The following is a 27,790-nucleotide window of genomic DNA, read 5'->3' on the forward strand; positions in this document are numbered from 1 at the left end:
CGCTAGTAGGGAACTGTCTAGAGGCGGTATGAAGGGTTCTAATCTGTTGATAAAAAAGCTCCGTAGGACTTGTGGGGTTTGTAGCTACGTGGGTGAACAAGCTTTGCAAACGCTCCAGTGTTAGTATAACCTTTCCAATCTAATCTGCGTCTATCTTAAACATGTCAAACTAGAAAGAATTACATCGCTAACATAACAGTGCAAATTATAAACAAGGACGATTGTATATAATGTATTGCCGATTTAAAAACTATTAATTCCGTATATGGAATAGAATCGTGATATGCTTCTGTTCTGTTTGAATTCCCTCACTGGCTTGGTACAAGGTAGCTTCGGCTCAACAATTCCTAATTTTGCAGTATGGCATAGTCATAGTTACTATCGTAAGCAATACTGTTTACTGAAGATGCCAGGGCGCAGGTTGACCCTGTTCTCCAAAAGTTCACGGCGCGACACCCAGAGCGGCCAACACAAGCTTCAATACACTCCCGGAAGGTGTTTATCTGAAGCTCTTCGATGAGGGTATAACTAGACGTGGTACCACACCAAAGACCGAAAGACGCGCCATTAGACGCAGTGAACGGGTCGGACATTTCCTGACAGGATGAAGGGGGCGGTTCCAGTACAGTGGTGGTTGTCGGGATGGCGGTAGTCGTGACGTCGGCAGTGGTCGTTGTGGCCTCAGTAGTAGACATAATCGAAGTTTTTTCTGTTTCCTCAGCCTGGGCGGTAGATGTTGATAAAAGGGTAGTTGTTGGCTCATCAACCTGAGTTGAAGTGGTCATTGCAACCTCGGTAGCGATAGTGACAGGTGTTGTTGAAATAGTGGCTGTTGAAGTCTCGACAGTTGTAGTTGTAATGGATGAAGGACGGCATAGCCCAGCATCAACGCCAATAACGGCAAAAAGGGCAATGGAGCCGGCAAGCAAGGTCAACCGAGACATAGCTACAATTGACAGAGATAATATAGTCTGGTGAAGAACAGGTGTAAATGGTTGTTGAAGAAAGGAGAGCATTTTATTAAAAGTTATAATTCTTATCAAGCTGTTAGTTCAGCTTTTCAGATTATGTTATTTCCACTTGTTCTTAACTATTGGCAACCTATTGGGAAACTACCAAGTATAGCGCTGTGCTAGTTACCTATATTTACGCTTAAATTATCAACCTCTACATGGTGTGATTACCCATACTGCTTGACAATAATTTAAGGGGCATATTATACTTAATAAGCAAGTGGGTCAGATAAGCGAATGTGTCAAGTATACTAATTAATCTTAGAAAACTGATGAAATGCGTGATTCGTAGTTGCCTCCAAGCAAATAACCTTTCAACTCTTGAAAGTATAACGAAAGAATGACGATGTAGTTGCATAGAAATGGCACTGAGAACAAGACAAATCGACTTCCTTTGGTAGATCCAACCGCAAAAGCTAAGAACATGCCAAAGACTGTTCCAGGCAAAACGAAATCCCGGAAACTCGACTGGTAAAAGAAAAAGGGTATACATATCCCAGCTGCCAGTATGAACACGGCAAGCTTCTGTGCCAGGTTGGCCCCAACAGTGAGTGCAACTAATAGGCATATTGCTGTATAGGGTAGCACAAACTGTAATATGTTGAGTTCCAACCTTGATGGTACCCTTTTTAATTCCCTTGGTTCATACGGAACGTGTGGTCGTCTGTGCTCCGATACTAGCAGTACCACAGTCAAAATGCCGAAGATAATCCAGCGCTTGCTGTTCAATAGCCAGCGCCAAACGTTAAAAGAGCTTGTGGACATCCGTCGTGATGAAATAGAACCGCCTTGTAACTTTAATATTTCGTCGTCCAGTTGCTTGTCTGTGAGACTGTCGACATCTACTCCAGCATGTTCCAGTTGCGTTCTAATCGTATTTGTGAAGTCGAGGAGACCTTTCCAGTCTTGAGACGTAATCTCGCGGCGGTTGAGTTTCAGCATATCGTGTGACGTCTTCCAGAGGACCACCAAAGCTAGCGACCATAGTAGTAGTAGAACAATGACAAAATACAACTGTAAGAATGAGAAACCCCATTGGTACCTCTGGACAGAGCCCTTAATCTTGTCAGCTTCATCCTTAGATCTTTTATGATCGTAGTCCTACCGTATCCTTTACTGGTTGGCAGACACCATTCTTGACCAGTTGGGTTATGCTGTACATGTCATCATCGACAACAAACATAAACTTGCCCCTGTCGTTATATGGACTCGTTTTGACAATTCTGTCCTTACTGAAAGGCGACGTCCCATTGAAACCGTCTCCAGCCAAAGATGCAGAGATATTTGGACGCGGCGTCCTATAGAACTCGCTTGGAGTAAAATATGCAGAGATATTGAGAGGCGGCCCATATATTGTTTCGCCACAAAACTCCGTCGTATTCTTGCGAGACCCAGATTTCGTGCCTCCTACAGCATTGAAACCGTATTGGTAAACATCTATAAGAGAATCCCTTTTGTCAGTTTGTATGCTGGGGGATGTCATCATACGGCACTCACACTGTGATACGTTCCATTGCAATTCACAGCCTCGATCTAGCCACGTCTCATTGTATTGGTGGCAGAACTCCCAGGACTGAAACGTTTGGAAAGCAGGTCCTTTTGACGGCTCTTTTCTCACGTCAGCTTCCATGTAAAGCGTTGTGGAAGTATTACTGTCCTACCTGATCTCCAGGGAATGATGTGATCTTTAGTGAAATTGGCTGTTCTGTCTCCATCGTGGATGACATACGCAATTGGACTCACATTTTCGAATCGGAATAGCCTATCATCACTTGACGTTATAAAGGGGTCGTTGAACGCGGCGTATCCGGTCATCGAGCCAGCAATAGTAGGGAATGACAGGATGAACGACAGTGTCATGACAATAATCCACATGGCGAGTTTCGATGCAAGGCCCCGACGGAAGAACTGGAAAAATAGGCGCACCGAAGATAGCACCGAGGTATCCTGGTAAAATCGTAGAAGCCATATTGTTGTGTATGTAGCTGGCTTGGTTGCAAGGGACACTTCCAGATATTCTGTGAATACTCTCCAGACTATCAGGGACATTATGGCCTGGCCTCCTCTACCAACAACCTGTCAGGTCTGTATCAGCATGATAGCTTTACCATTTCACTATCTCGGGACAAGTCTTACCAAATCCCATGTCACATCAATAAGCTTCGCAGAGGTAAAGTCGAGTTCACCCCAGCCCAGAGTGACTTCAAAGAAACGTGAAAATTCCCACCAGTTATTATCGTAACCAACAAAGCCATCTTGATCCATCTTGAGGCGGAAGTCTCCATCGGGTCCACAAAGACTCTCATCCTCCAAGTTTGTTTGGAAACTAAGGAGAACCACTAAAGTCAATAATCCCGCAATCCAAATACAGATCAGAAGTTGCCACAACAGACGACTTAATTGTGACAATTTAAACCGTGGTATAGAGCGAATGTCTTTCCATGCGACTGTAAATGCGCTCCTGATCGATGCGAACACAGAGACCGAAGGCTTGTCTAACTTCTCGTGCATCTCAGGACTCCGAGAGGCTGATTCACGAGACATCGATGCCCGCTCTAAATCTGGGGGATCGTCAAGTAGCCGGTTGGCAGAATCTGACATCTTGTCCGCTCAAATGAGAAGTACTCGAATGTATAGGTAACAGACCTTTGATGAATTGAAGCTATACGTTAAGCTGTGATATAGACACTATACATATTGAAGGACAAGATACAATGAATGCGTGAAGTATGGGAAGGATTGTTAGAAATCTGAGAGATCAGGCCATAGGGGAATGGGGACGTCATAGGATGGAATTAAGAACTAGAAATAATACACAGTTGGTGCCAGGATTTAATCCGGACTTCCTAGGTAGGTATGCACTTTGCAATGCAGTGCTGACAGATTAATACAATAGGCGCCAATTAAGCAATGGCAACAACATAGAACGTGCTTGGTCATCGTCATTTTGTCGTATCAGGTACAATTGTTCGTCATGGCAGCGGCCGAATTGTACTGCAATGAGTATAGATCTGCAGTATTTTCAGGCATTTTCAGCTGCAGGGCCAGGGGATGGCAGATAATACGACCCAACAAGGTGAGATGCTGGGAATAAATAGCCTAAACGCCGGTCTAAGATAAGATAAAGTTGCGAAATGATTGGTCCACTCACTCAACTACCGTTAATATTTCCGAAAATCTAACGCCGCATAATAAGCGATCAACATGGTAGTCTCAACCATGTTCAAGAAGCCCACTCAGCCTTCGACCTCCCCCTTCGACCACTCGGAATCTTCCACCCAATCTCCGATTTCTCGAATGTGAACGCCGGGGCCAAGACTTTAAAATCCTCATCAAGACCCCAATCCTTTCCACTCATGTCCCAGAAGTGTTCACCATGTTTGAACATCTCTGGACGTGTCTTCTGGAGCGATTGATGGGTCTTGACAATAAGCACTCCCATATCATCGTAATGACGAGGATTGAACTCCAAGTCCCGGTTTCTGAGCGTCTTCTGTTGTTTTTCGGAGTACAAACCAAGATTGTAATACCAGATGTTGTATTGTGTTAGACTAATGTCAATGTCAAATGTAACATCGTCTTTCGTTCGGGCTAGTAATGCTTGGATGACGGCTGCGGCACCGACCAATCCAGTTTGGTAATCAGAATTGGCTAACACAAAGTTAGAAACAGAACCTCACAAAAATGATGAATTCGCTTACGGAGCAGAGGAACAATAGCCTCATCGAGATCGAGGAATTTGCCTTGTAGATAAGACAGACCAACCAGGCAGTCACTGATCTGTTGCCATCCAGAGCGGTGCGCAAGTGGACCCTTGAATCCATAACAGTTCTCCTTCATGTAGATCAAGCTTGCATTCAGCTCACGAAGAGACTTCGAGTCAAATCCGAGCTTGGCCAGAGCACCTGGACGGTATCCGTCGACGAGAATATCAGCTTCTTTGAGAAGCTCCGCAAAGGCTTTGCGACCATCCATAGTCTTGAGATCTAGATCAACGTCTCTTTTTCCCATCTGCAGATCCACCATTGTTGCGGCAACCTCGGGCAATTTGCTACACGAAACGCGAATGACATCAGCCCCGAGAACACTCAGAATTTTGGAGACAGCTGGGGCTGCGATCACGCGCGAGAAATCAATAACCTTGATGCCGGCGAGTGGGCTAAGGCTTTTAGGGTCGTTGGGTTGAGGCCATGGCTTGCGCGGCGCGGGTAGTTGCTTTGACGTCCACAAAGCCTCTTGTGACATGATCTTTCCATGGTCGCTTTCGAAGAACTCATCGGGCGTATTGCAGACTACACCAGCCTGCTTAAAATTCTCATTTGAAGTTGTCTCAATCTCTTGAGAATCCCATTGCGCAACCTTTTCAGCATATATCTTGATCGCCTCTTCAGAGTTCACATCAGTGTCTTCAACACCAAGCATCTCCATCGTGGGGGCAGAATTCATCGATCCATGCAGATGATACCATCTCCCGTCCTTGGTACGATAGACGTTTGTTGCGAAGCGTCTGATTGGCTTCGACATTTGATGGATGTCCATCTTGGCAAACTCAGCCAGCATACTCGGGTTTTGCACGAAAGACTTTCCTCCAATAGTTGGAAGCAGCACTGACTCAAGGAACAAAGTTGCGAGATCAGTGTTTATCTCAACTTCCTGATAATCAATGCCATATCGCTCTGCAGCGGCGACATTGGCGGCCGTGGCTACAAGAGCAGTCAATGCGGTGCTTGACTCTGTGATCTTGAGAGGTGTGAGAACAAAAGGTTGGTCATTTTCGTTGACAAATTTGAGCTTTTCGGCAGCTTTGATGAAGGAGTCTGGAAGTCCAAGCTTAGGATCGCGAAGAAGAACTTCGTTGAGGATCCTAGAGGACTCGGTGATGATGGAATAGTTCGACATGATACTGTAATCCGCGGAGTATGTATGAAGTTATAGATGTATCTCACGAAGGATTCTTGGTAGATGGAAGCAGGATATAAGTAGTATTGTCTCGACGATGTGTTGCGGTGAAGTGTGGAGTGGAAAATGACTGACTAGTGGAACTACGGAATTGTGGCTCCAAGTCAAAACACCGGAGTTTTGGCCGGAGATCTGGTATCGGCAGTTGACAAACAATTTTCACAACAACATAAAATCGATGATGTCAGTCTCTGTAAGTAGTTTACTTCCCACTGACTCATGTGATGAATGCGGAGTGTTGATAATCCACAGTAGCTCGGATTGTAGGTAATTGAGGGTGCCGCATCGGAAGGTGATATAAGATTGGCCTGCATTCAACCTTTTATATTTATCTACAAAAAGGACTTGGAACCTGTACGAATCATCACAGTCTAGTTTAAGTCTTCATTGTGTTCTTCGAAATCTCATACGAATCATGTCTTCTCGCAATGGATGGCGCGCGGGAGAGTTCGGTGTTAGACCTGTACGGGTAGCGAACTGTTCTGGCTACCATGGTATGTAAAGTCCGGCCGCCAAACTGGGGCCTCACTACTAACACAAAATACAAAGGCGACCCAGCTGTTGATATGTACAAACAAGCTACTCTAGGTGATGTCGACTTTATAACTGGAGACTACCTGGCTGGTGAGTCTCGAAAACAAATGGATACAGAGAGGAAGTTTTACTTACAAGGGTAGAGGTCAACATGGCCAATAATGCTGAAGCATACGCGAAAGGGCTACACCCTGGTTATGAGCCAACCGCCTTGGAGGCCCTCGAGTTGTCAATCGATGCTATTGCCGAGAAGCGTATCAAAGTTGCCATTAATGGCGGTGCTCTGAATCCCGAAGGTCTTGCTGTCAAAGTGGCATCGCTGGTAAGTACAAATGTCCTCTACGGCACAGCTGCATTATTTGACATCTCTCTAGATTTCTCAAAAGGGCTACGATCTCAAGGTCGCGTATGTTTCAGGTGACAACGTGCTCCCCAAGCTCGACAAATACATGCCGCAGCAAGAGCACGATGCATTGCCACATCTTGATTCCTTGAACCCTCATGTTAGTCTGACACCAGATACCTTCATATTTGCCAACAATGGAAAAGAACCTCAAGAGATTGTATCAGCTAATGCTTATCTCGGAGCACACGCCATTTATGAAGCATTCTTGGAGGGCGCCGACATAATCATTTGCGGCCGTGTTTCCGATGCCAGCCCAGTTATTGCTTGTGGATGGTACTGGTGGTCGTGGAAAAGCACCGACTACGATGAACTCGCCGGTGCATTGATAGCAGGTCATTTGATCGAATGCTCAGCGTATGTCACGGGTGGTAATTTCGCAGGTTTTGACGCTTTTGACCTGGAGCACTTTGGCGATCCTGGTTTCCCTATTGCCGAGATTGGACGAGACGGGACCAGTGTTATCACAAAGCATGAAGGGACTGGCGGCATGGTCACCATTGACACATGCAAGTCTCAACTCGTATACGAGTTGCAGGGCAATGCGTACCTGAATAGCGATGTGAAGGCCTACTTGGATGATATCGAGATGGAACAAGTCGACAAAGACAGGTATGTGAGTCCTCGAAAACTCGAGACAACCGCTCAAGCTTACAAGAGACAAGGGTTCGGGTTTATGGAATCCGTGGCGCACCACCACCAGACACAACTAAACTTGCGGTTTTTTACAAAGGTGGCTACGAAATGCAAGCATTATTCAACGCCACAGGACACAACTTCGAACAAAAGTTAGCACTTCTCGAGAAGCAAATTCGATTCCACATCGGAAAGAAGGGACTTGAGGAACTAGACTTTCTCGAGTTTCAAAGAATCGGCGTCCCAGCAGTGAATCCGACCAACCAGAATAGTGGTACGGTGTATTTTCGCATTTTTGCCCAGTCAACCAAGATGGATGCTTGCCAAGAAGTAATGAAGGCTTTTGGCAAAGTCTCTCTGAGACATTATTCAGGTGAACTGCCCCAGGCGGAGTTCTTCTGGATTTACTTACTGATTCATATGTAGGTTTCCACAGCTCGCTGGACTTTCGGTCTGCTATTCCCCGTCCCTACCTAGCATACTACCCAGCCCTATGGAAACAATCTGAACTTGACGAGCAGTTTCATTTTGTCAATTCAGCGGGAATAGTAAAGTCATACAAAACCACTCCCCCTCCAAAATTCGAGGCTATGGAAAGAAGAGCATCTTACGACACCACTGCACCCGTCCGGCTCGGGTCTAGAGAACTGGTCCACGTTCGTTTGGGCAGTATTGCCCTAGGACGCTCAGGCGACAAGGGAGGCAATCTGAACTTTGGTCTGTTTGTTAGTACACAAGCTAGGTGGGACTGGATGCGATCATACCTGTCGCGTGCCAAAGTACAGGAACTCCTGGGAGGGGACTGGCGGCCAGAGTTTACTATTGAACGTGTCGAGTTCCCCAAAATCTTGGCCGTGCACTTTGTTGTTTATGGAATTCTTGGTCGTGGTGTCAGTAGCTCGAAGCGTTTGGATGGATTTGGAAAGGGGTTCATCGATTATTTCAGGGACAAGATTGTTGAGGCACCTAGTTCTATTCTGTAATATTTTCTTCTAACTTAGTTACCTACACACTGCACATCAGTACAGCCTCTCTTGCCTTAGTCCATCTTGGCTCGATTCTTCCGAGTCAGATGCCCGTGCCATGGAATGTCTGTCACATGAACTATCTCGAGTGGACCCGGCCGGAGTTTTAGTGTCCTTGAGCACGGATGTCTCGGAGTTTCGTGTTATGGCAAATGATAACCGAGGTCGACTATTGATTAGAGTTTGACGGACTGCACTTTGTCATATCACGAACCGGAATCTCTTCTCGACTTGCTTGAGAACTCCGAAAAAATGAACAACCGTGGAGATCGTCGACGCCGTCTTGCGAAGGTAACAAGGAACCACTGTCATATCCAGTAAAGACCCGGTTAACACTAAATACGTAGGCATGCGATCATTGTCGCAAGGGTAAAATTCGGTGCGATGGATCTCGACCAGTCTGTGGACGTTGTCGGGGTGGTGGAAGTGAGTGTCACTATACAGATGTTCACAAGCCCGATCCACGTCGACGTCGCGTCGCGTCTCAAAACTCCGCTAGTCCTAGGCCTAGGCGGGAGACAAAGAATTCTGTTCAACCCCTGCAATCAGACTCCATTGCTGTGCAGGGAGGTACAGAGCCTCAGCCTGTTGGTGAAGAAACCTTTCATGAGCCAGGTGGATTGAACAGAACAGCCTCGACCCCCCAGGATGCGATATATGGAGAGCGCGAAGACATGCGATACTTTGGTATAATTATCTACAGTACTGCGTGTTATAACAAAGAGTGACTAACATCCCATCCAACAGGTCCGCCTTCGGGCATAACTCTTGTCTCAGCTGCCACCCCAGAGAGACGGAGCGGGCAGAAACCGGTATCATGGTCTCAATGGACGCACCAATCTATAGAACCCATATTCGCAAGGCGAATCATGAAACCTCTACCATCCTGGACCGAGGCATTCTCACTTGTCAGTGAATTCTTCACTCACGAACATCAAGCCTTCGGCTGTTTCAATCCTCCGACATTCATGGCTCTTCTTGGTCAGCATTACTCAGGAACAGGTACTGACAGTCCTTCCTGGTGGGTTTCACTCAATGCTGTCATTGCCATTGCCCAGCGTCGTCGAGCTGAGGCAGCTCAGTCAGCAGCCGATGAAGATCTTGCTTGGGGATATGCGTCAAATGCGCTTGCGGGGACTTCGGAAGTCCTTATGCGAAGTACTCAATTATCCTCTGTTCAAGCTCTTCTCGCCGTTGCGTGGTTTTTTATCGGGACACCAAACCCCCAGCCCAGCTTCATGTTGGTTGGGTGTGCTATACGGCTTGGCCATTCTATAGGAATTCATGTCGATAGCCAAGATCCCTCTTTGAGCCCAGCTGATAAGTACCTAAGGAAAAAGGTATATGGTATTGCTACGTACATGGATTTAGAGCTGTGTCTTCGGACGGGGAGACCGCCTTGCCACAATCTCAATGAAGTCTGCATTGACCCACCAGGAACTTCACCGGATGAGACCGAGATAGTAACGACGACAGGTGGGCTAAAAGTGAACCTTTACAATGCTCAGATGCAGCTATCTAGCATCCGAGGCTCGATCTATCGAGAGATCAATCCAAACGAGCCATCACCAACTGGCACCACGAAATCCATCTCAAGTCTGATAGAGAAGCTCGAAAGCTGGCAGACCGAGTTTGCACCGGCACTTGATGGTAAATCTACACAAACCTACGAACATCATGGTTTAATCCGTTTGTATCTTGCATACTGCCACACTCTCATCATCGTAAATCGTACGCATAGCTTCAAATATTGGGCATCACCCGAACTCATGAACACATCGGCCCTGCCTTCAACCATAACATCTTCCATCGAGAATTGTATACGCACCTCACGTTGCATTATTGAGTTGACAAAGCTTGTATCAGATAAGTGGAAGAGCTTCCATTGGTAAGTCGTGCGCAAGTCATAGGCTTTCATATCACTGACTCAGTAGCAGGGACACTATTCCACCACTCTTGAGTGCTGTTGTGATATTATGCATAAATGTAATACACAATCTTGTGGATCAGGATACACAAAACGACATGTCTCTCGTTAGCGACAGTGTCCAAATTATCAAGACTCTAGATGATGTATGTCCTAATACGTACCTCAATCAGGTCTGGAACATTTGTCAAAAACTTTATTGCAAAGCTCAACATTCCAGGCGACCATCAACAATTGTGTCAGTCGAGCCTACAAATCCGAATAACCCGGCATCTGCCGTGTATCCTAACACAGCTCGGTCCGGACACGCCCCGGTGCCAGAGGATGGAGAAATGAGTGATTACCTCCAGTTAGATCCAGTCATCTTGGACCAATTACTACCATACAGGGCTCCCGTGCTCTGGGACTTGGAGACTTTCCTGTAAAGCACTGTTTTCAAAGTTCAACTTGGTTCATTTCCGTTTGCTATTCATTCTATGTCGCTGTTCTCGGACTCTTTTGAAGCTTGGTACTTCTTTATTTTTGCATAAATATCTTTTCAAAAAAGGATGACATTAGAACATCCATCGACTATTAATCAACAGATGTCTTGTCTTTGTGTTGCAGGAAGAATAAGTGGGCTGCTTAGCAGTGCTTTTGTATTGTGTGAGAATAAGGTTGCTCTTGGAGCCCTATCTTTCGTGACAAACCGCCCTCATCGGATCTATTAGACTTTGAGAAGGCCCCCATCAAATCAACAAATGTATTTGTATAGCAAAAAAACGAATCGGAAGGCATTGGGATTGCTCCCGCCAGGGCTTGAACCTGAGACCTTCGCATCACTGAATATTCAGATTGAAGTATTAGTACGACGCTCTAACCAACTGAGCTACGGAAGCCAACCAATTCGTTGAGAACCTGGCGTGGTACTCTGCTTTACAAAAGATGTCCTGAACCGGGTTTACCCAGATTCTTTACAGTTTGAGCTTGACATGGTGATGCTTCCTTTCCCATGAGGGAGATTCATAGGAGCAGATACGACTGGTTTGCCTGCTGTGCTGTCGGTAGGTGTAGGAGCACAAGTGACCGGTCTCTCTGTAGTGTCGTTGGTAGTTTGAGCAGGATCCTTCACTTAGTTGGTCATCTGGTGCTTACGAGAATTGCAGTACTTACCGAAGCCGCCTTCGGAACAGACACCTGGAGGAGGCTTCCCTCAAACTCAAGAGCAGGAATCCGGTTCGTGGCTTCTTGGGTCATCTCTTTGGTAGGGAACTCGACGACACAATAGCTAAGATGTCGCCAGTGCTTAGGAAGAATTTGGTGATCTGACGGCCAGCAAAGTGTGATGGCGCTGTAACCTTTTTGGTTGAGGAAATTGAGAAGGTCTTGCTGGTGGCATTGTATGGGATATTTCCAAGGTACAAGAGACGTCCCTCAAGAAAAGGCCTTTCGGAAAGGTGTTTGAGATCTCTCTGAGGAGAACGTAGAGGATGCATGATGCCGATGGTAACGGTAGAACGGAGAAGGCTTGGGCGAACGTTGGCGGAATCATGAAAATAGAATTGCAACTTGCAAGTTTTGCTATGTATCAATCATTTTTGAAAATGTTGGTGGATTTGACAGTCGGCTTGGAGCGTTGGCACTGCCGTGACAGTGCTCATCGCGTTCACTGATTACTTCAGCGTCACCTCAAGCCAACAAGTGTGACTGCTAACTTAATTTTCCTCTCTCCCCTCATTTTTCTTCTTTCACCTTTCGCCTCCTCAACATCATCCGCCGATCAGGCCACACTCGCCAACCATGAGTACCTTCGATGAGCAGCAAAAGCTTATTGACGAGAAGCAACAGCTTTATGGACCGATTGACGACTTTTTTAGCCGAGACCCGACAGACGAGATGGTATCGTCCCTTGAGAAGCTGCTGACTGCCAGTCCGGCGTTCGAGGGGCCCGAGAGCAATCTAGACAGCACTAAAGACTTTCGGTATGAATGTGCTACGAGAATCCAGCAACAGATCCGCAACCAACCCGCCTACTAACAATTTCAACTACAGGCAATCCATGTGTCCACCATTCTGCTGGTTCCCAAGGAATCTCTAGAGCACGGCGGCTTCCTCACCTATAACCAGCCCCCGATGACTCTGCCCAAGAATTTGAAAAGTGTGACTAGCCTCGTCCGACACTATGAGCCATTCAGTCCCTGCCTTTTCTGCATGTTGTGTGTTAACTCTCTGAATTCCACCTCAAGTCTACCGAAGACCGCCACCTTGATCCTCACGAAGCCACTGTGGTTCAACGAAACCTGGCGGGGGAAAACGCATGCCACCGCAGCGATGACCACGAATGTGTTTTCATGGCTACCGCTGACCCACGCGTAGCCCGCATAGTTCCATTTTCATGGAACAAGAACAAAGCCAATGTACATGAAACGAAACAAGTCATGGGCGCCCCCAAAGTTTTCTTCAACGATACTATCTGCGGCAAATTGAGTGACCTCTTGGCCAACCCTCACGATCTCGGCAGTTCAGACAAACACTGGAATATGATCGCTTTGAACATTCAGCTCCTCAATTATTGGTCCTTTGCCTGTTGTGGATTGAAATGCATGGGTCTTAGACCCAAAGCCACTCAGGATCCTGATGCTCCGGACTCGACAGAGGACTCACCAAAGGTTTCGGGTGAGGCAGAGTGGGAGGTTGTCATCCAATTTCATTGGCTCAATCGTCGATGGGCGAAGCCGAACGTCGAAATGGACTTAACTGGCGACGAGAGCATGCAGAAGATGGCGGAAACGCAAATCAAATACGAGAAGGCGAGGCGCCCTCCTCCCATCCCTCAGAAGGGGGACGGGGTATTCGCTGCCGTACGCGTCAACAATTGCGTGCCTCTCATTTCTGGTCAAACCTTCACTCTCACAATGTCAAAATGAGACGCTATCAACTGCAAGATGGTGCTAGACTTGGAGCGGTACCTCGCTTCAATCGCTGCGATGAGCGGTGCAGCCAGCTATCCTCGACTTCTTCCTCCCGCCGATACCAGTGATGAAATCGGACAGGAGGACAACGACGTTACCGACTCGGACTAGTGAAGCAGAACCTTCATCCAGCTTTTTCTCAGACTAGCTCACCAAAGAGATAGTCTAAGGAAGATAAACTAAGTAGCCTAAATTGACTACTAATTTCGTCCTTTATGATTCCAACGACCAATTGTGATATTCTGTAGCCTTGCCTCTCTTATCACTTGGGATCCACTTTTGTAATCGGTCTCGACCTCAATGAAGGCATGGCTGTTTACAGGAGCACTATCAATCTTCACTTCGCAGGTCAAGAGGCAGTTTATATCAGTATTCCACTCGGAGGCCCTTGTCAGAACATCTTATGATCAAGTCGATTATGGTGTTTGGTAGTTCTTTTTTTATGTAAAACAATAGTAAGAGCCCGTTTTCGCTGAAAGGGAAACAAACACATGTGCTTCTGCTGTTGCACCGTCACCAGCTAGTAACAAAACTGGACTCTTTCAACTACGAAGGCAGCTACCCACGATTAAATTGACGGTCACTAAAGTACTCTAAACTTTAGGATAAAAATAAATGTTCTAAGAAATCTAGCATAAACTGACCTGCTAATTCCGTCCCTCATGCTTCCAGCAGCTAATTCTTGTCGCTGTCGCCTTCTCTCTTTGCCTCCCCCTTTAAGAATTTTTGTGAACCTCAATGATGAAACGGCTGTTCCAACGTGCGGTATCACTCTTGACTTCGCAAGTAGAGAGGTTTTTTATTGATGTTACATTCTGGAAAGGCCTTCTTGGAACATCCTATAATCCGGCCGATTACGGTGTTTAACCATGGTTTTATGATGGGAACCCCGTAGTTCTTCAAATACCAAAACAGCTAACAGATTGCATTCCTTTCGCTTGGCGTCTGATAATGCCATCCATTGTGTCTTTCTGTCGTCGTCTGGTTCACTTTCTAAAGGGCCTACCTTGCTGGTCAATTTAGGGGAACAGCGTTCCTGGTGAGATGGCAAAGAGTGGAGCGAAAAGCAAGTATGGTAGGTATACACAGAAATTGTTGTTCTTTCCCAATATGTGCGGCAGTTTAATCGCAGCTGTGCTCAACAAGGAGTTAAGATATTCTCGATCTCTTTTTGAAGCCGCTATACACCTTTGACATGTCCTGCTTGTCATCTCTTGGACTCGGATTCTTCGTTATCCAGCTTTTCCGCGACAGCCTTGTGGCAACGTGTCTTTCAATCTTTAGGACACAAATTTGGTTAGCATACGTACATGGCTGCATATGTGAGGAGCTGAGGGCGGGAGCCTCAGACATCAATCAGTACGTACATGCCCCGACTTGCTCAGCCTGATTCTCTTTTGGGTATATATGCAGACACCCATGCACAGCTGTTGTTACCCAATTTCATTTCATTCATCCATGGCACTAAGCCCGCCTCTCCATCGTTTCAAAGCTCAACAATTGCAGATATGGCAGCACTTGGCAGGCTCCAAGCTGCGCTAGCTTCGGCGACAAATGAGTTGACGATCGCAGCAGCAAATATTAATTTCGATTTTACGCTGGTCAAATGCGAAGCGCCGAAAGAGTTCGAGCCCCTCGGGAGTGCTCTTTCCCAAACACGGAAGGAAAATGCAGAAGGCGGGACTGCGCATATAACGGCCCGTAGACTTGGTGTTCTGTTCGAGGGCATACTTCCACCTACACCTGCCCTTGTCAAATCATACGGTACTCGGGTCTCCGAGATAGCTCAAGCCGCCCGAAAGGAAGGCTCGCCGAAATTAGAAGAGAGCCTTTTTTCTGCACATGTTGGTGCAGATGGCACCTCTATATGGGCTGCGGCAACATCTTCTCCGACTGCATTGCATGTCCAGCTCCTCGCATGTATGCTGGCTCGTCTCTGGACCGCTTCCGAAGCTACATCAATATGGGTCGAGCTTGTTAAGGAAAGGAGAAAGCAGATTGAAGGTCGATGGAACAATGAAGAACCCCTTCCGTTTTCCACGGTTTCTGCTGCAGCTCAGTCAGACATATCTCGCTCCAGTCTCGCTGAATGGGATGCGAGTGTTCGCTCTTGGCTCCGGACAGCAGACCGGTTCAGCAAAAAGCGCCAAGATAAGCTCATGAACCTTCTTGAGCAAGTCAACCTACCTATCAATCATGACACGGTCTACTCGAGTGTCATGGAAGCTTGGAAATCAGCCGTGGAAACTATAGAGAAAATCGTCAAAGGAATGCCCCAGGCAGTCAATGAAGGGTCATGTCTCCTCGCTTTGAGCTCCTGGCACTTGTATCCTGATATTACTGTTGAGGGATCAGATGCACTGCCTCTCCAGTTCTCGGATCCACTTGTCGAGTCTGGTGGGTTCCTGACTCTGGGGCTCGTTCGTACACGCGACGGTGATGCTCATGGAGTTTTCTGGTCATTGTCGCTGGCCCATTTGAACTTTTACGGGCGCCCAGTCGCCAGAAAAGCCAGGTTTGACTCCGACTCTCGTAAGATTTCATTTGACCAGTTCACACATGCGGTGTACGGTGCTCTCTTAGCCCATTGGAATTTCTCTGGTACATTGGCAGAGCATCCCTCCCGTGTTTTTGTTGCAATGAGAAAGGCGATAGAGACAGGTCTCTCATCTGCCCTTTACCGAGGTGAAGATACGTTGCCAAAGAGAGTTACGAGATCCTTCCTCCGCTATAAATATCCTTTCGAAATCAGCAACCTCTCACCTAGATGCACAACCTTTCCCGGGCGATATTATCCACAAACTAATGACTTTAGGAGGTAGGCGTGCGTTCAGGTTCATACCGAACACAGGATTGAGACCATTCCTTGGACTTGGTGATGTCGGAGAGCTTCTAAGTAAGCTCAAAGGCCCAATTGAGAGGGTGGCTTTCCTTCGTCGAATCGTTTCCTCTAGTAATTATGATCCTGATGCATACATTATTCGATATTTCGACAAGGATCGCTCCTCGATTATCCCTGGTATAGAGACCCGATATTGCGGGTTCGCCAGTGCACAACCCCGCCGCAACCCGGACGGCCTCACATCAACACATGGCCAATGGGTCCCTCGATCGTTTATCGACAAATATCAATACCCAGAAGAGGTAGTCACTGAAATGACGCCTGAGAACTCCTTGGAGCTGGCTTCACCCTTGTTGGTCATCACGATGAGAGCCATAGGCCCGGCCGGAGAGGAAGTTATGCAGGACTTCCATCTTGTGTGTGGCGACCAACATAGTGCAGCCATTTTCAAGCAACAAGCTCCAGCTGAATATACAACAAATGACCCAGAGGTAAGGCCATTAAGTATAGGAGACGTCGAATGGTGCTTAGAGTCCGATTTGTTCGCTCCAGAAAAGCTACTTGACATTCTTGATGGAAGCCGGGTGGTACCTTCAAGCCTAACCTTGAAAGCACTAAGCATGGCACATATGTTTTACCGAACTCTTCCAGATGCGGGCATCTCTCCTCGTTCTTTGGATTCTCCTTTATATGAGGCAAAGTGGGTCAAATCCCTCATACATTCAAAGCCTGACAAAGATCCACAAATCGAGATGAACAGAATTCGATCATTTGGATCTAATCTCAGCAATTCGCTTTCATGTGTGGCATATTTAGAAGGTGGCTTTGACTTGGAGCCGATGAATTTAGAGCGGGTCTTCGCTCTTGCTTTCGAGGAGAGCATATACTTCTCTATGAAGGCATGGCAATAACCAGAACATGGACACTACTACTACGTTATGCTAACTACCTGTATCAGCTCACTTGCGATCCTTGGGACTCTCCAGAAGCTTATGAACTCAAGAGATTCACGGGCAACGTCGGAAGATCGGGCGTCACGCTTCTCGTCCCACCCAAAACGTCAATGGTCATGGAGCGAGAGGAAACATCTTGGCGAGTTATTTCATCTTCAGCGTTTGATGGGACGTCACAAAATTATTTTCCCAAAACTTCGATGCACCTCTCCTTTACGGAGTATTATGTTCCACTCGTTCAATCTAGCGATGTTCAGGAGCAAAGCAGCCAGGTTTTCTTGCTGGAATCCGTTGTCTCTGTGTATGATTCGGGACGTTGGATTGGGGACGTCGACGTATTGAAATGTCTCGCCAGCCCCTTTCTCATCTACACCGTCGACAATGGCTGTAATGGACAGCATGCAAATCGCCACTTTAGAGGAGTGTCATCTCTAGAAACTTGGGATGATGTTCTGGATCCCCCTCCTGGCGAATGTGTGATTAGAGCCCAGGGCTGTTGGCTAGCGCGGTTAGCAATTGTGACTATTTTTATTGAGGCTCGAGGAGAATCAAATGGCGAACGTATCGCTATTCTCTCGAATGACACTTGCTGGAAATGTTATGGGCCTTCGACAATGTTTTCACAAGGACAACCGAGTGTTGAAGGAAACCATTTACAAACACTACGCATACCTAGTGTTGGTCGAGTCATTGTATTTTGAGCTTCTTTCCTCAAGTTTCATGAGATCATCTACCAATACAGAATATTTACCACTAAACATTATAAGAACTATAAGAGAGCAACATGGATATTATACAGTCTTTCTGCTAGTTAGTTTACCAATAATTAATTACAGAATACAGCACTTGACAACTGGTATCTTGTGGATGTAAAAAGATTAGTCAGCCGTCGTTAGGTGCCACAAGTCAGCATCAGCATAATCCTGCGTCGGCGGATACAAAGGTAATGAATGCATCTTACTTGATGGACTTTTTCGGCCGAATTTCTCTATCAAAATGAAATTGATTACTACTTATTGTTCCAGAATCTTGGATCGGATGAATAATGTCTCCATGGCTCGAAACAACGGACCAACTACAGGCCGAGTCCACTGGAGTTATTTCTCTTTTGGGCCATAGTCCACGGACACGGGCCTCGGTCCAGGGTCCGACGGAATGGCGAGATTTTCTATACATAACAACAACAACTCTACAATCAACAGCGACCAAATCAATTCACTATTCATCATCAACAAAATGTCAGAACTACTACTTTCACAACCCCTCCAGCTGAAATGCGGTCTCACGCTCCCCAACCGTCTCATCAAAGCCGCCCTGGCTGAGGAAATGGCAGACGGTCAAAATCTTCCCACGACAGCACAGATGGAACGCACATACGGTGCTTGGGCGGAAGGAGGTTGGGGAATGGTCATGACAGGAAACGTTCAAGTCGACAACAAGTATCTCGGTGGTTTCGGCGACTGCTCCATCAGCGCCGATCTCCCTGAAGAAAAGGTCCTGGAAGCCTACAAGCATTTTGTGGGGATTTGTCGTCGAAAGGGGACTCCTACAATCATGCAGATCAACCATCCCGGACGCCAATCTCCTCTTGGAGCAGGAAAGAAAGCATTCATGGATAAAAACATTGCTCCTAGCGCTGTTCCGATGAAGATGGGCGATGATATCATTTCAAAGGTTATCTCATGTGTTGTTTTCGGTACACCGAAGGAAATGTCCGTCGCAGAAATCGAAGACGTCGTTCAGCGCTTTGCCAAAACGGCTAGGATCGCATCAGAGGCTGGTTTTGACGGTGTTGAGATTCATGCCGCGCATGGATATCTTCTGTCTCAGTTCTTGTCGGAAAAGACTAACAAGAGAACCGACGAGTACGGAGGATCACCAGCAAAAAGGGCGAAGATCGTCGTTGATATCGCCAAAGCCATTCGTGCCGCGACACCAGCGAGTTTCTGCGTTGGTTTGAAGTTTAACTCTGCGGATCATCAGTCGCCGAAGGAACTTGAGGAGTGCCTGGAACAGATGGCGCTTATTTCGGAGGTTGGATTGGACTTTTTGGAAGTCAGCGGTGGCAGCTACGAGGATCCGACTGTAAGATCAACCTACCTATCTTTCCCTTACCTCAATACTGACAATGATTCAGATGTTCACAGGAACAGGCGAAAAGAAATCCGCCAGCACAGCAGCACGAGAATCCTTCTTCCTCGAATTCGCCCGCGAGATGCGCGCCAAAGTTCCCAACGTCCCCTTGATGGTAACAGGAGGATTCCGTACTCGCGCAGGCATGGAAGCTGCTCTGAGTGAAGGCGCTTGTGATCTCATTGGTCTTGGAAGACCTTCCATCATCAACCCCTTCTTGCCAGCGAACATTATCCTGAACAAGGAAGTCAAGGATGATGATGCTAGGCTTTTCGCAAAGAGGATTCAGACGCCTTGGATTTTGAAGAAATTTGGGCCCAAGAGTATTGGATCTGGTGCTGAGATTGTAAGTTTGCTCTTTTGTTGTTTGATGGGAAGGTTGGCTAATGATTTTTAGGTTTGGTATAGGAAGCAGTTGCAGGCGATTGGGAGGTGAGCATCAACATGGGAGTGGTAATTGTGTTTTTATAGATTGAGTTTGTCTTTGTAATACTATAGAATTAGAGTAATCAATAGAACCTTCACTGTCAGTTATCTCTTGATGTTTCCAGCAATGCCACAAATGATAATGAAATCTCATTGGAATATCCTGACCTCATTCATTCATCATCTCGTGAACAGCTACCTACTCCCTCATCTTTAAAGCAATATCCAATCCAAGTGGCTTTCTCAAAAATCCCTCTCTCGTCTCCATGACTCCCTGCCTCAACTCAGGCACATATCTCCTCGCCCATGTCGCCGCGATCAACTTCATCTCCATCTCAGCCACATTCCTCCCCACGCAGGCTCTGGGTCCATGACTGAACGGATTGAACGCCGTCTTTTGTAATTCTGTGGGATTCTCCCAGCGTTCCGGTCTAAAGTCGTCCGCGTCAGAGCCCCAGATCTCTTTGGAATGGTGCAGCGTGTACGTCGGGACGCTGAGGACACTGCCTGGTGGGAAATAGTACCCTTTGATGGTGACGCCGGGTGAGTTGGGTGGGATTTGACGTGGGAGGCCAATGCCGGATGTTGAATGGTAGCGAAGCGTTTCGTTGATTACGTTGGCTAGGTAGGGAAGATCACGGACCATGTCGTACGTGGGCACTTCCACTTCTGATGCGATGGCGTTGTCGAGTTCGGATTGCAATTTTTCAAGAACGCCTGGGGTTCGGGTGACGTGATAGAGTAGAGCGCATGACGAGTTGGATGTTGTATCACTGCCAGCGATGAGCTGCGTCAAAGCTTCGGCAGTCAACTCTTCGCGACCCAACGGCTCGCCCTTTTCATCTCTTCCTTCCATCAATCGTGCGAGAAGGTCTTTTCGTTCAATGGATGGTGGATTATCGAGTCTGTTCTTGACGCGCGCGATGGCAATTCCTGCAAGGTTCTTGACAGCGTTGAGTCCATTGCTGAAAAATGGATCAGGGAACCACTGGGCATAAGGCTTCAACTGAGGAAAACATCCCAGGGTGGCGCTCACTTCACCTCTTCTGTTCAGAATCTCAATCGCAGAAGCATAAATTGGCGCGCTGTCGGGTGTATCTCTGACTTCGGCTACATCAGCGCCGTTGGTGAGCATTCCAAACGGTACACCGAATGCGAGGTCGCCGATGACATCAAAGGCGAGGTAATTGAACCATGGGAGACAATCCATAAGGGCTTGTCGCTTGCCATCCTTGTCACTGGTTTGACCCGATGCGACGAGCTTATCGAGCTGTTGAACAAAAAGTTCAAGATTGGCATGGATGTATGGTTCGAATTGACTGATGGACTTTGCGGAAAACACATGCGAGATAAGCTTGCGCTTGCGCGTGTGTTCTGCGCGATCGCGGGTGTTGAAAAGACCTCTTCGAATGGAGACGAACGCGTCATAGAATTCACTGTCATCCGTTAGATCCGGGCGTCGTTAATTGAGATGGGAACTCACGACTTTAAGAACCCATTTCCGTGACCATAAATTGTCGCGATGGCTTCCGCGTCAGCGATGGAAGTATGATTTGGCTGGATACGAATGACGGGGCCGAGCTCTTTGTGAATCTTGTCCACGACGCGATATCGTTCGCCGCGTCTGCAGACGTAGAGAAGCCATAGATTTGAGAATTGCGCGGGGAAAGGCGCAGGGATGTTTCGAAGATGGCCGTATGTTATAAAATATGAGTAGAGGTATGAAGCGACCACGAGACCTGCGGCGATGGGGAGCGACCACCAGGTGAAGAGGAGGTCGACGATTGCCATGACGTCGTGGACTGGATGATGGTGATTCTGTGTTTCTGGAAGGACTCAAAAGACGCCCCGAGTCTTTCAGGATAGTGTACTGTGGAAGTCATCTTAAATGCCCGCATTCTTGACTTCTACCACCGAGGCTAGTGTAGTTCACCCCCGCATCTGGGCGGCAGTTACGGATAACTTGCTAGAGAGATGGGAATATCGTCAAGAAATGGTATCCGGGATCCAATAACAGGCATTCAATTTGGAGTCAGCCGGAATCTCGGAGTTTGAACCAATCAGATTCTTGGGACACATTCCCCATAGTCCAAGCTAAGATAAGATTGCTGGTAAGACCGCTGAGTGGTCTTTGCGGGTGTGTCTTGCATGGAAGTTACCCTGCAGCATGGACGAGATGAATGTAGGGCTGTGGTATTGTGTCATTTAATCAGTTTACTTGTTACTTTCAATTCTGACCAATTCTCTATTATTCTTCACGATAGACGATTAGGTGTACCTAGGCTTCTTCCTTTGTTTGGCGAGTTGTTACGTTGAACATCACAAACATCAATTAATTCGGGTAACTTAATAGACGTTCAAACAAATTATCACTCCCGAAGCAACCACCCAAACATTCACGATACCTTAGTTTTGACAGCCATATTGCACAAATAAACAAATGACTCTGATATGTATTCATATTCATTATTTATTTGACATTCTTTCATTCGTTGCCTCTGCTTGTTGAGCTGTCAGGTCACTGGCGTTACTTCAGAGCAGGACCTGGAATATGGATTATCCGTCTTCTTGGCGCGCCTAGCTCGGCTGCTCGGCAAACAGTTGGTCCGCGCAAAACACCAAAACACGCGACCATTTCTACATCACCAACTTTATGCACCTGTCAACCCAAACACAGCCGTAGGGCAGTGTAATATCATCCGAGATAAACAACGCATTGATCATGTAAAATCTGAAATCGGAAACAATTTGTCACGGTACCACCTGCGTCTGTCCGGCCCTTGGCTCCAACAAGGACCGATCAACCGAGAGTCTAGATGGTAAAGATGGTCACGGTGTCTATATCATGACCTATATTTCACACGAGTCCAGATGGTAAGTCGTCGTAATACGAAATTTCAGCCAAGAAACTACACCACCAAAATCTGAAACTTGGGGAAATCTGTCAGTCAGCTCCGCACGGAAGCTCCAACAGCCGGCTTGGTATGTAATAATGGACAATACAATTACTAGAAAAAACATAAACTGCAACGGTACAAATTCTCTTGGTGTTCTGTTTTCGAAACCTCCCCTTTCCCCTTGTAGCGCCAACCCAGCCTGTGACGTTGCTGGCTTGTCTGTCTACAGGGATCATCTGTTTGATCTCCCGTCTCACAATGCCACCTCAAGCAGCACCCGGTTTCGCCTCAAAACTGGTCTGAATTGGCGGTATCTCAGCTGAATAGTTGCATCCATACTATAGGTACAAACAATTAATTCTTGAATTCGGTCTCCATATCTTTCGCGACATCTGCCGTCTTATCTCTGTTTTTTGCCCTCTCTTTCTTTTCTTTCTTTCTGCACGTTGATCTGGAATCACGCAGCGACTTTCATTTCTTTTATCTGGGTGTGATAATTCTATTTTATTCTTATTCTTACAATCCTTTTTTTATTTGGTTACATTTTTAATTTGTAATTATACGATACAACACAATCACTCAGCTCTGGTAGCATTTACAATTCAACAATAACCGACTAAAAAAAGGATTCGAAACACCCGACGACCCTTTCTTCTCTCGCTCCAATGGATAATAAAGCTATCGAACTACAACTATCCCGTATCATTTCTGCAGTAGAATCCACAACCATCTTTACAACGATTATTCCGAAACCGACTGCGAAAGCCGATGGTACTGCCACTACCGAGATCCCTGTCGTGACGGTCACACAGGAAGCCAGTCAATCAGATGTCAGCTCCGGAGGGTTACCTGGAGGCAAGATCTTTGGAGCTTTAGAGATTATCATTGCTCTAGGCGTGTTGGGTATGTCTATTAAAAGAACACCGAAACTGCAAAAATTAATTTTATATAATAGTCGGTGTTTTACTCATGATTATGGGAATCATCCTCTGCGATCGACGAAGAAAATCCAAGAAGCGAAAGCGAGCATCTGCCAGAGTTCAAAAGAGAATGACGGAAAAGAGCGAGCCACCATCAGAGACCAGCAGCCAACGAAGTCGATCACCGACGGACCCGCGGTCAGTAGAAGCGGTATGGCCTCGAATGGCAGAGCAGAATCAGACAGTTCAGGAATATTGGAATAACGATGCGACACGGCAGAATCAAGCTTGGCAGCAGGGACCAGGAGGCATGCCACCACCGGGACAAATACAAGGACAAGGACAAAACCACGGGCAATATAGATATCAATAACCTTGAATGAAAGAAATGTCTGTCGCTGAGTCACAGCAAATCTGCCTGTTTATTCTGTGAAATGAAAATTGGTTTGGGGATGGAAATACATGAAACCCTCTACTAGAAACATCGGTAGCTGGAATCACAAAACAGGATTTGGGTCAGCTTATGCCACTTGCATCGGATTTTAGACTATTAATTTCTGTATCCTAATCTTCGGAGGCCAGCTTTTCTTTTATCTTCCGGTGAAACCGACGTCTGCTGTCCCGAAAATAAGGGATTTCTATTCCAGTCTCTACTATCTAGACTCTTCTGATAAGAAGTAACCCGATGCATCGTAGCGCAGTGCAAGTGGGGAGCTCAGGTAAGACATAGTGCTAGGTCTAGAGCAGTCGAACAACTGATTTATTTAAACTATTGCTCAGTTTACCTGTCAATAGCGCTATGGCTCTCAAACTATTGCAGTACAGAACCTTATCTGATAGCGTGATTGGCTAGCTTTGCATGTGTATATATGGCTTCAGCTGAAGTTCTAGCGATAACCGCCTCGGCTCTGCCAGCGGATTACTTTCCGCAGTCTGAAATTAGAGCTGTAGTTTATTTATACAGATAATATCAGATAACTATACGTTAGTTAATTTTTCTATATAAACTGACCATCCTCGTCTACCAAATCTCATCACCACCAGCTCATCCTCAATTTACTCCAGTTTCTTCTCGCAAAACATCGACAGAACCTGTCCTCAACTTCGAAACAATCCTACCTAACGTTATCTTTCCACATTCATCTACCCAAATCTCTCTCTCTTTGGAAAGCAAACATCACAATGAGCGTCGTGGATAATTTTCGCGACCATGTCAAGCGCTGCAGCTGGGACCAAGATGAACTCGAGGCTCTCTTGCGAGGCAACCGTGGCGTCATGGTATTTTTCCTCAACAATACCCAGCAGACGGTGACTTGGTCTGACTCTGGATGTGATCATGGTGAACGGTGCATCCTTGCACCTGACGACATCGCTCCTGGGAAATGGGGGAGATGGGCATTGCGGTCATGCGGGTTCCAGACAGGATGTGAAGGCTGGATGCAATGGACGGTTGATGGTAATGGAGACCCTACTGTGAATCTGGGATACGACAACCCGTACTATGGGTCAAACTCTTATTCCTGCAGTATTAATTCGACTTCGTATACTGTGGATTATGAAGGAGGGGATGGTAACGCCGCCATCGTCAAGTTTATTCTGAGCGAGAAGTGAATAAACTTGGGTGAGCCCGGGAGTTTTAGGCTGGAACATTATAAGATATACTTGAACTCCACGGTTCTTACTGATGAGGATGTACGGAACTGTGTGGGATTCTTATGACATGATATTGAGGAGAAATGGATATGGGAGGCTTGGCATATACATTCATCATCGATGCTATATATACACATGCCATTTACCTATTGTATATGCAGTGAAAATTTTGAAATGTAAGCTGATGAAAGAAAAAGTACTGGAACCTCAGAACAGCTGCCCAAAAATCCAGTTTGCACTCAAGAGGCCAAATGTTTAGGTCTTTCTGCCCAAGTACCTTGGCAAATACAGAAGTTCCAAATCTGTTGCTGGCGTCCCTTTGAGGCGCATGCGATATAAATAACATGTCATATAAATAATTAATTCTCTGTGAAGTTTTGTTCTGTTGGCTCCAATGGCCTGGGCCTGCCGTGACCAGAACGCTACTCCAGGAGACTCCTGATGTTGGAGATGAAGCAGATTTATTGGATTACAGCTGTATTCGATCCATGCGGCCAGCCGAAAACAACAAAATATGTGTCTAATTAAAGCAGCAGGCAGGAATGCGTAACCAACATGCTCACATTATTGCATCGTTGGTCGTCGATATGTTGGTTGCGATGAAACAAGGCTGGCGCTTACGGTTTCCCTCCCCCAACATAACCTTCTTCTCCCTCAACGAGGATATTCGCTTCGCCAAACCTTCCAAGTATATTTTGCTCGAAATTGGTGAATTTTTGGAGAAGAAACAAAGCAACGTCCAAAAAGTAACTCCGATCATTTCCTCATCCTTGTCACAATGTGTGTAGCCGTTGCTCCTGTTCCCATCACCTCTCTCTTAGCAGAAGCTATCAGGGCCATTCTTACCAAATATGGACCAGATGTGGCACAATGGGCGCTCAGTATGTATGTTCAATCGCAATCAGGAAGCGCAGCGACACAACAGAGGTACACGATGGAGGAGATCCAGCGATTCACATCGAATTTGCACAATATCATCGAACGAAAGAGATCCGCGTGGTACCTGGCGCTTTCAACTCGACCCCGAACTTCATAAGTTACTTCCAGGTTGCAGCGCTGGGTGCGATACCTCTTGCGATACTGGAAGTAGGTCAAGCCATTCGACCAGTTGGTGCAAGCCTCGAGTCCATAAGATCGGAACTTGCCATTGCGAACGTTTCGAATATTCAAGGCTGGGGTGAAGGTGGCTTTGGTAGCTATATCCATCGCTTCGTTCAGAACGAGATGTTGGCCTTTGATGACACTGGGGTTGATCAAGACGAGACGCACCACTACTTCTATGTTTGACACTCCGACAACGACTGGCATACGGCGTTTGAGGAGAGGCAGGCGGAGCACCCTCTGGGGCCTGGTTTTGGTGGATATCACTATGATCTCTCGACACTCTGTTTACGCATGAGAGCCGACAGAGAAGTTATGAATGCAACGACTCAATATGGACGCACCGCTGTGTTCCACCTTGTCATTCCAGCTTACCAGCCACTTGTGATTGATACCGAACTCAGGTTTGCCAGAGAATTGTTCCCATTGATCATCACTGGAGCTCGACATCGAGGAACCGATCTGGTTTGGTTTGGGCTCCGTCAACGTACAGAGGCTGGGAGACTCGAACTTCGGTTTGTGAGCATCTTGCCTGATGTAATGGGAATGGGAGGTCGCTTTATGATAGGTCACATGGGTTACTGGGCTGGTATTGCCGCATGGGGCCTTGCAGCGACCATATTTCCTCCTTACGCGCCCGCCGTATTCATGGTTGCGGATTCCGTCGTAGCTCCTTCTATAGCGGCAACATTAGCGGCGGGCTTCATAACGGGCATATATGAAGAGGTTACCACGCCAGACTTACAGGTGTTAGGAGATGCCGTATTCTTCAATGACTTTGGTTTTCTTGGATGTTTGCAAAGTATCCACGGTATGAGTTCTGGTCGAGCTACGTGCGATTTTATTTTATTTTTGCAAGGTACCGTTATCATTTGTATGTTAAGAGTACTGAATTTGAAGGGTCTGAGATGCCCCAAGATCGTAGTAATCTTTGTTAATTAAACTGATGTCTTTTGGCAGAATACCTAGTCTTGTATCATCTCTGTAACATCAAGGCGTAAATGTTCAATCTAGGTGGCGGCGTAGAAAACAAAATAAACGAAATAAAGATGATAAACCTCAATGGCTACTGAAAGAAAAGTGATAAACCGGTATCGAGGTTCAATTGTAACACGATGGCATTTGCGAATCGGTTACACTTGGTATGATCGGCTTCCTCGGGGCTGCAAGGCCGTAGCCCATGTGACACACTGACCAACCACTGCATAAAGAATCAAGACGGACGTTCGAGAAAGCTGAATCGAGAAATTGTGTCTACTTGTTAATCTTGCCTTGCCGTATCTGACCTCCCTTCTCGGTCGAACAAAGCCGGAGTGAGGCTATCGCCGAGCAACATGGTGCCATATATGCACACTGATCAATAGCTCCATTCCTAATGGCTGCACCACTCACCCGCACCCGGTCCCGACTTATCCTT

The 27,790-nt window shown here is 46.7% G+C and overlaps 12 protein-coding genes and 1 non-coding gene across 13 annotated transcripts; 8 read left to right on the forward strand and 5 right to left on the reverse strand.

Moving 5' to 3' along the window:
• Positions 1-347: 347 nt before the first annotated feature.
• Positions 348-944, reverse strand: EDB82DRAFT_469904 (uncharacterized protein; the record flags this gene model as incomplete). Its single annotated transcript, XM_025732203.2, has 1 exon — positions 348-944. One exon carries the CDS (start codon positions 942-944, stop codon positions 348-350), a length of 597 nt encoding a protein of 198 aa, XP_025591152.2.
• Positions 945-1,139: 195 nt separating this feature from the next.
• Positions 1,140-3,947, reverse strand: EDB82DRAFT_482564 (uncharacterized protein). Its single transcript, XM_025732202.2, has 5 exons — positions 3,150-3,947; positions 2,675-3,089; positions 2,511-2,621; positions 2,119-2,450; positions 1,140-2,069 (listed from the first exon to the last, which is right to left on the reverse strand). Exons 1-5 carry the CDS (start codon positions 3,612-3,614, stop codon positions 1,275-1,277), a joined length of 2,118 nt encoding a protein of 705 aa, XP_025591151.2. The 5' UTR covers positions 3,615-3,947; the 3' UTR covers positions 1,140-1,274.
• Positions 3,948-4,154: 207 nt separating this feature from the next.
• EDB82DRAFT_531541 (formyl-CoA transferase) lies at positions 4,155-6,141 on the reverse strand. The gene is made up of 2 exons (XM_025732201.2): positions 4,715-6,141; positions 4,155-4,664 (listed from the first exon to the last, which is right to left on the reverse strand). Exons 1-2 carry the CDS (start codon positions 5,910-5,912, stop codon positions 4,237-4,239), a joined length of 1,626 nt encoding a protein of 541 aa, XP_025591150.2. The 5' UTR covers positions 5,913-6,141; the 3' UTR covers positions 4,155-4,236.
• Positions 6,142-6,387: 246 nt separating this feature from the next.
• On the forward strand, positions 6,388-8,528 carry EDB82DRAFT_549560 (uncharacterized protein; the record flags this gene model as incomplete). Its single annotated transcript, XM_065609551.1, has 6 exons — positions 6,388-6,466; positions 6,522-6,596; positions 6,650-6,828; positions 6,881-7,521; positions 7,575-7,918; positions 7,972-8,528. 6 exons carry the CDS (start codon positions 6,388-6,390, stop codon positions 8,526-8,528), a joined length of 1,875 nt encoding a protein of 624 aa, XP_065465286.1.
• A 760-nt stretch (positions 8,529-9,288) lies between these two features.
• On the forward strand, positions 9,289-11,205 carry EDB82DRAFT_5651 (fungal-specific transcription factor). Its single transcript, XM_065609799.1, has 2 exons — positions 9,289-10,458; positions 10,508-11,205. Exons 1-2 carry the CDS (start codon positions 9,440-9,442, stop codon positions 10,920-10,922), a joined length of 1,434 nt encoding a protein of 477 aa, XP_065465287.1. The 5' UTR covers positions 9,289-9,439; the 3' UTR covers positions 10,923-11,205.
• Positions 11,206-11,280: 75 nt separating this feature from the next.
• On the reverse strand, positions 11,281-11,375 carry EDB82DRAFT_t69. Its single transcript has one exon. It is a non-coding gene; the product is annotated as a tRNA-Ile (tRNA).
• Positions 11,376-12,177: 802 nt separating this feature from the next.
• On the forward strand, positions 12,178-13,559 carry EDB82DRAFT_531543 (uncharacterized protein; the record flags this gene model as incomplete). Its single annotated transcript, XM_065609244.1, has 4 exons — positions 12,178-12,375; positions 12,529-12,636; positions 12,723-13,337; positions 13,422-13,559. The coding sequence occupies exons 1-4, from the start codon at positions 12,277-12,279 to the stop codon at positions 13,557-13,559; spliced, it is 960 nt and encodes a 319-aa protein (XP_065465288.1). The 5' UTR covers positions 12,178-12,276.
• A 1,345-nt stretch (positions 13,560-14,904) lies between these two features.
• Positions 14,905-17,944, forward strand: EDB82DRAFT_564250 (uncharacterized protein; the record flags this gene model as incomplete). Its single annotated transcript, XM_065609791.1, has 4 exons — positions 14,905-16,133; positions 16,165-17,144; positions 17,249-17,859; positions 17,920-17,944. The coding sequence occupies exons 1-4, from the start codon at positions 14,957-14,959 to the stop codon at positions 17,942-17,944; spliced, it is 2,793 nt and encodes a 930-aa protein (XP_065465289.1). The 5' UTR covers positions 14,905-14,956.
• Positions 17,945-18,193: 249 nt separating this feature from the next.
• On the forward strand, positions 18,194-19,832 carry EDB82DRAFT_482576 (uncharacterized protein). The gene is made up of 3 exons (XM_025732193.2): positions 18,194-19,328; positions 19,381-19,722; positions 19,774-19,832. Exons 1-3 carry the CDS (start codon positions 18,399-18,401, stop codon positions 19,810-19,812), a joined length of 1,311 nt encoding a protein of 436 aa, XP_025591143.2. The 5' UTR covers positions 18,194-18,398; the 3' UTR covers positions 19,813-19,832.
• Positions 19,833-21,786, reverse strand: EDB82DRAFT_439294 (cytochrome P450). Its single transcript, XM_025732192.2, has 2 exons — positions 21,286-21,786; positions 19,833-21,238 (listed from the first exon to the last, which is right to left on the reverse strand). Exons 1-2 carry the CDS (start codon positions 21,591-21,593, stop codon positions 20,002-20,004), a joined length of 1,545 nt encoding a protein of 514 aa, XP_025591142.2. The 5' UTR covers positions 21,594-21,786; the 3' UTR covers positions 19,833-20,001.
• A 1,578-nt stretch (positions 21,787-23,364) lies between these two features.
• EDB82DRAFT_519141 (uncharacterized protein) lies at positions 23,365-23,992 on the forward strand (the record flags this gene model as incomplete). The annotated part of the gene is made up of 2 exons (XM_025732191.2): positions 23,365-23,602; positions 23,655-23,992. 2 exons carry the CDS (start codon positions 23,365-23,367, stop codon positions 23,990-23,992), a joined length of 576 nt encoding a protein of 191 aa, XP_025591141.1.
• Positions 23,993-24,634: 642 nt separating this feature from the next.
• Positions 24,635-25,386, forward strand: EDB82DRAFT_482583 (uncharacterized protein). Its single transcript, XM_025732190.2, has one exon. The coding sequence runs from the start codon at positions 24,802-24,804 to the stop codon at positions 25,228-25,230; it is 429 nt and encodes a 142-aa protein (XP_025591140.1). The 5' UTR covers positions 24,635-24,801; the 3' UTR covers positions 25,231-25,386.
• A 664-nt stretch (positions 25,387-26,050) lies between these two features.
• Positions 26,051-27,374, forward strand: EDB82DRAFT_549568 (uncharacterized protein; the record flags this gene model as incomplete). Its single annotated transcript, XM_065609552.1, has 4 exons — positions 26,051-26,153; positions 26,198-26,553; positions 26,593-27,184; positions 27,334-27,374. 4 exons carry the CDS (start codon positions 26,051-26,053, stop codon positions 27,372-27,374), a joined length of 1,092 nt encoding a protein of 363 aa, XP_065465290.1.
• Positions 27,375-27,790: the final 416 nt, after the last annotated feature.

The sequence above is a fragment of the Fusarium venenatum genome, assembly GCF_020744135.1.
Source record: "Fusarium venenatum strain MPI-CAGE-CH-0201 chromosome Unknown EDB82scaffold_1, whole genome shotgun sequence".
NCBI lineage: Eukaryota > Fungi > Ascomycota > Sordariomycetes > Hypocreales > Nectriaceae > Fusarium > Fusarium venenatum.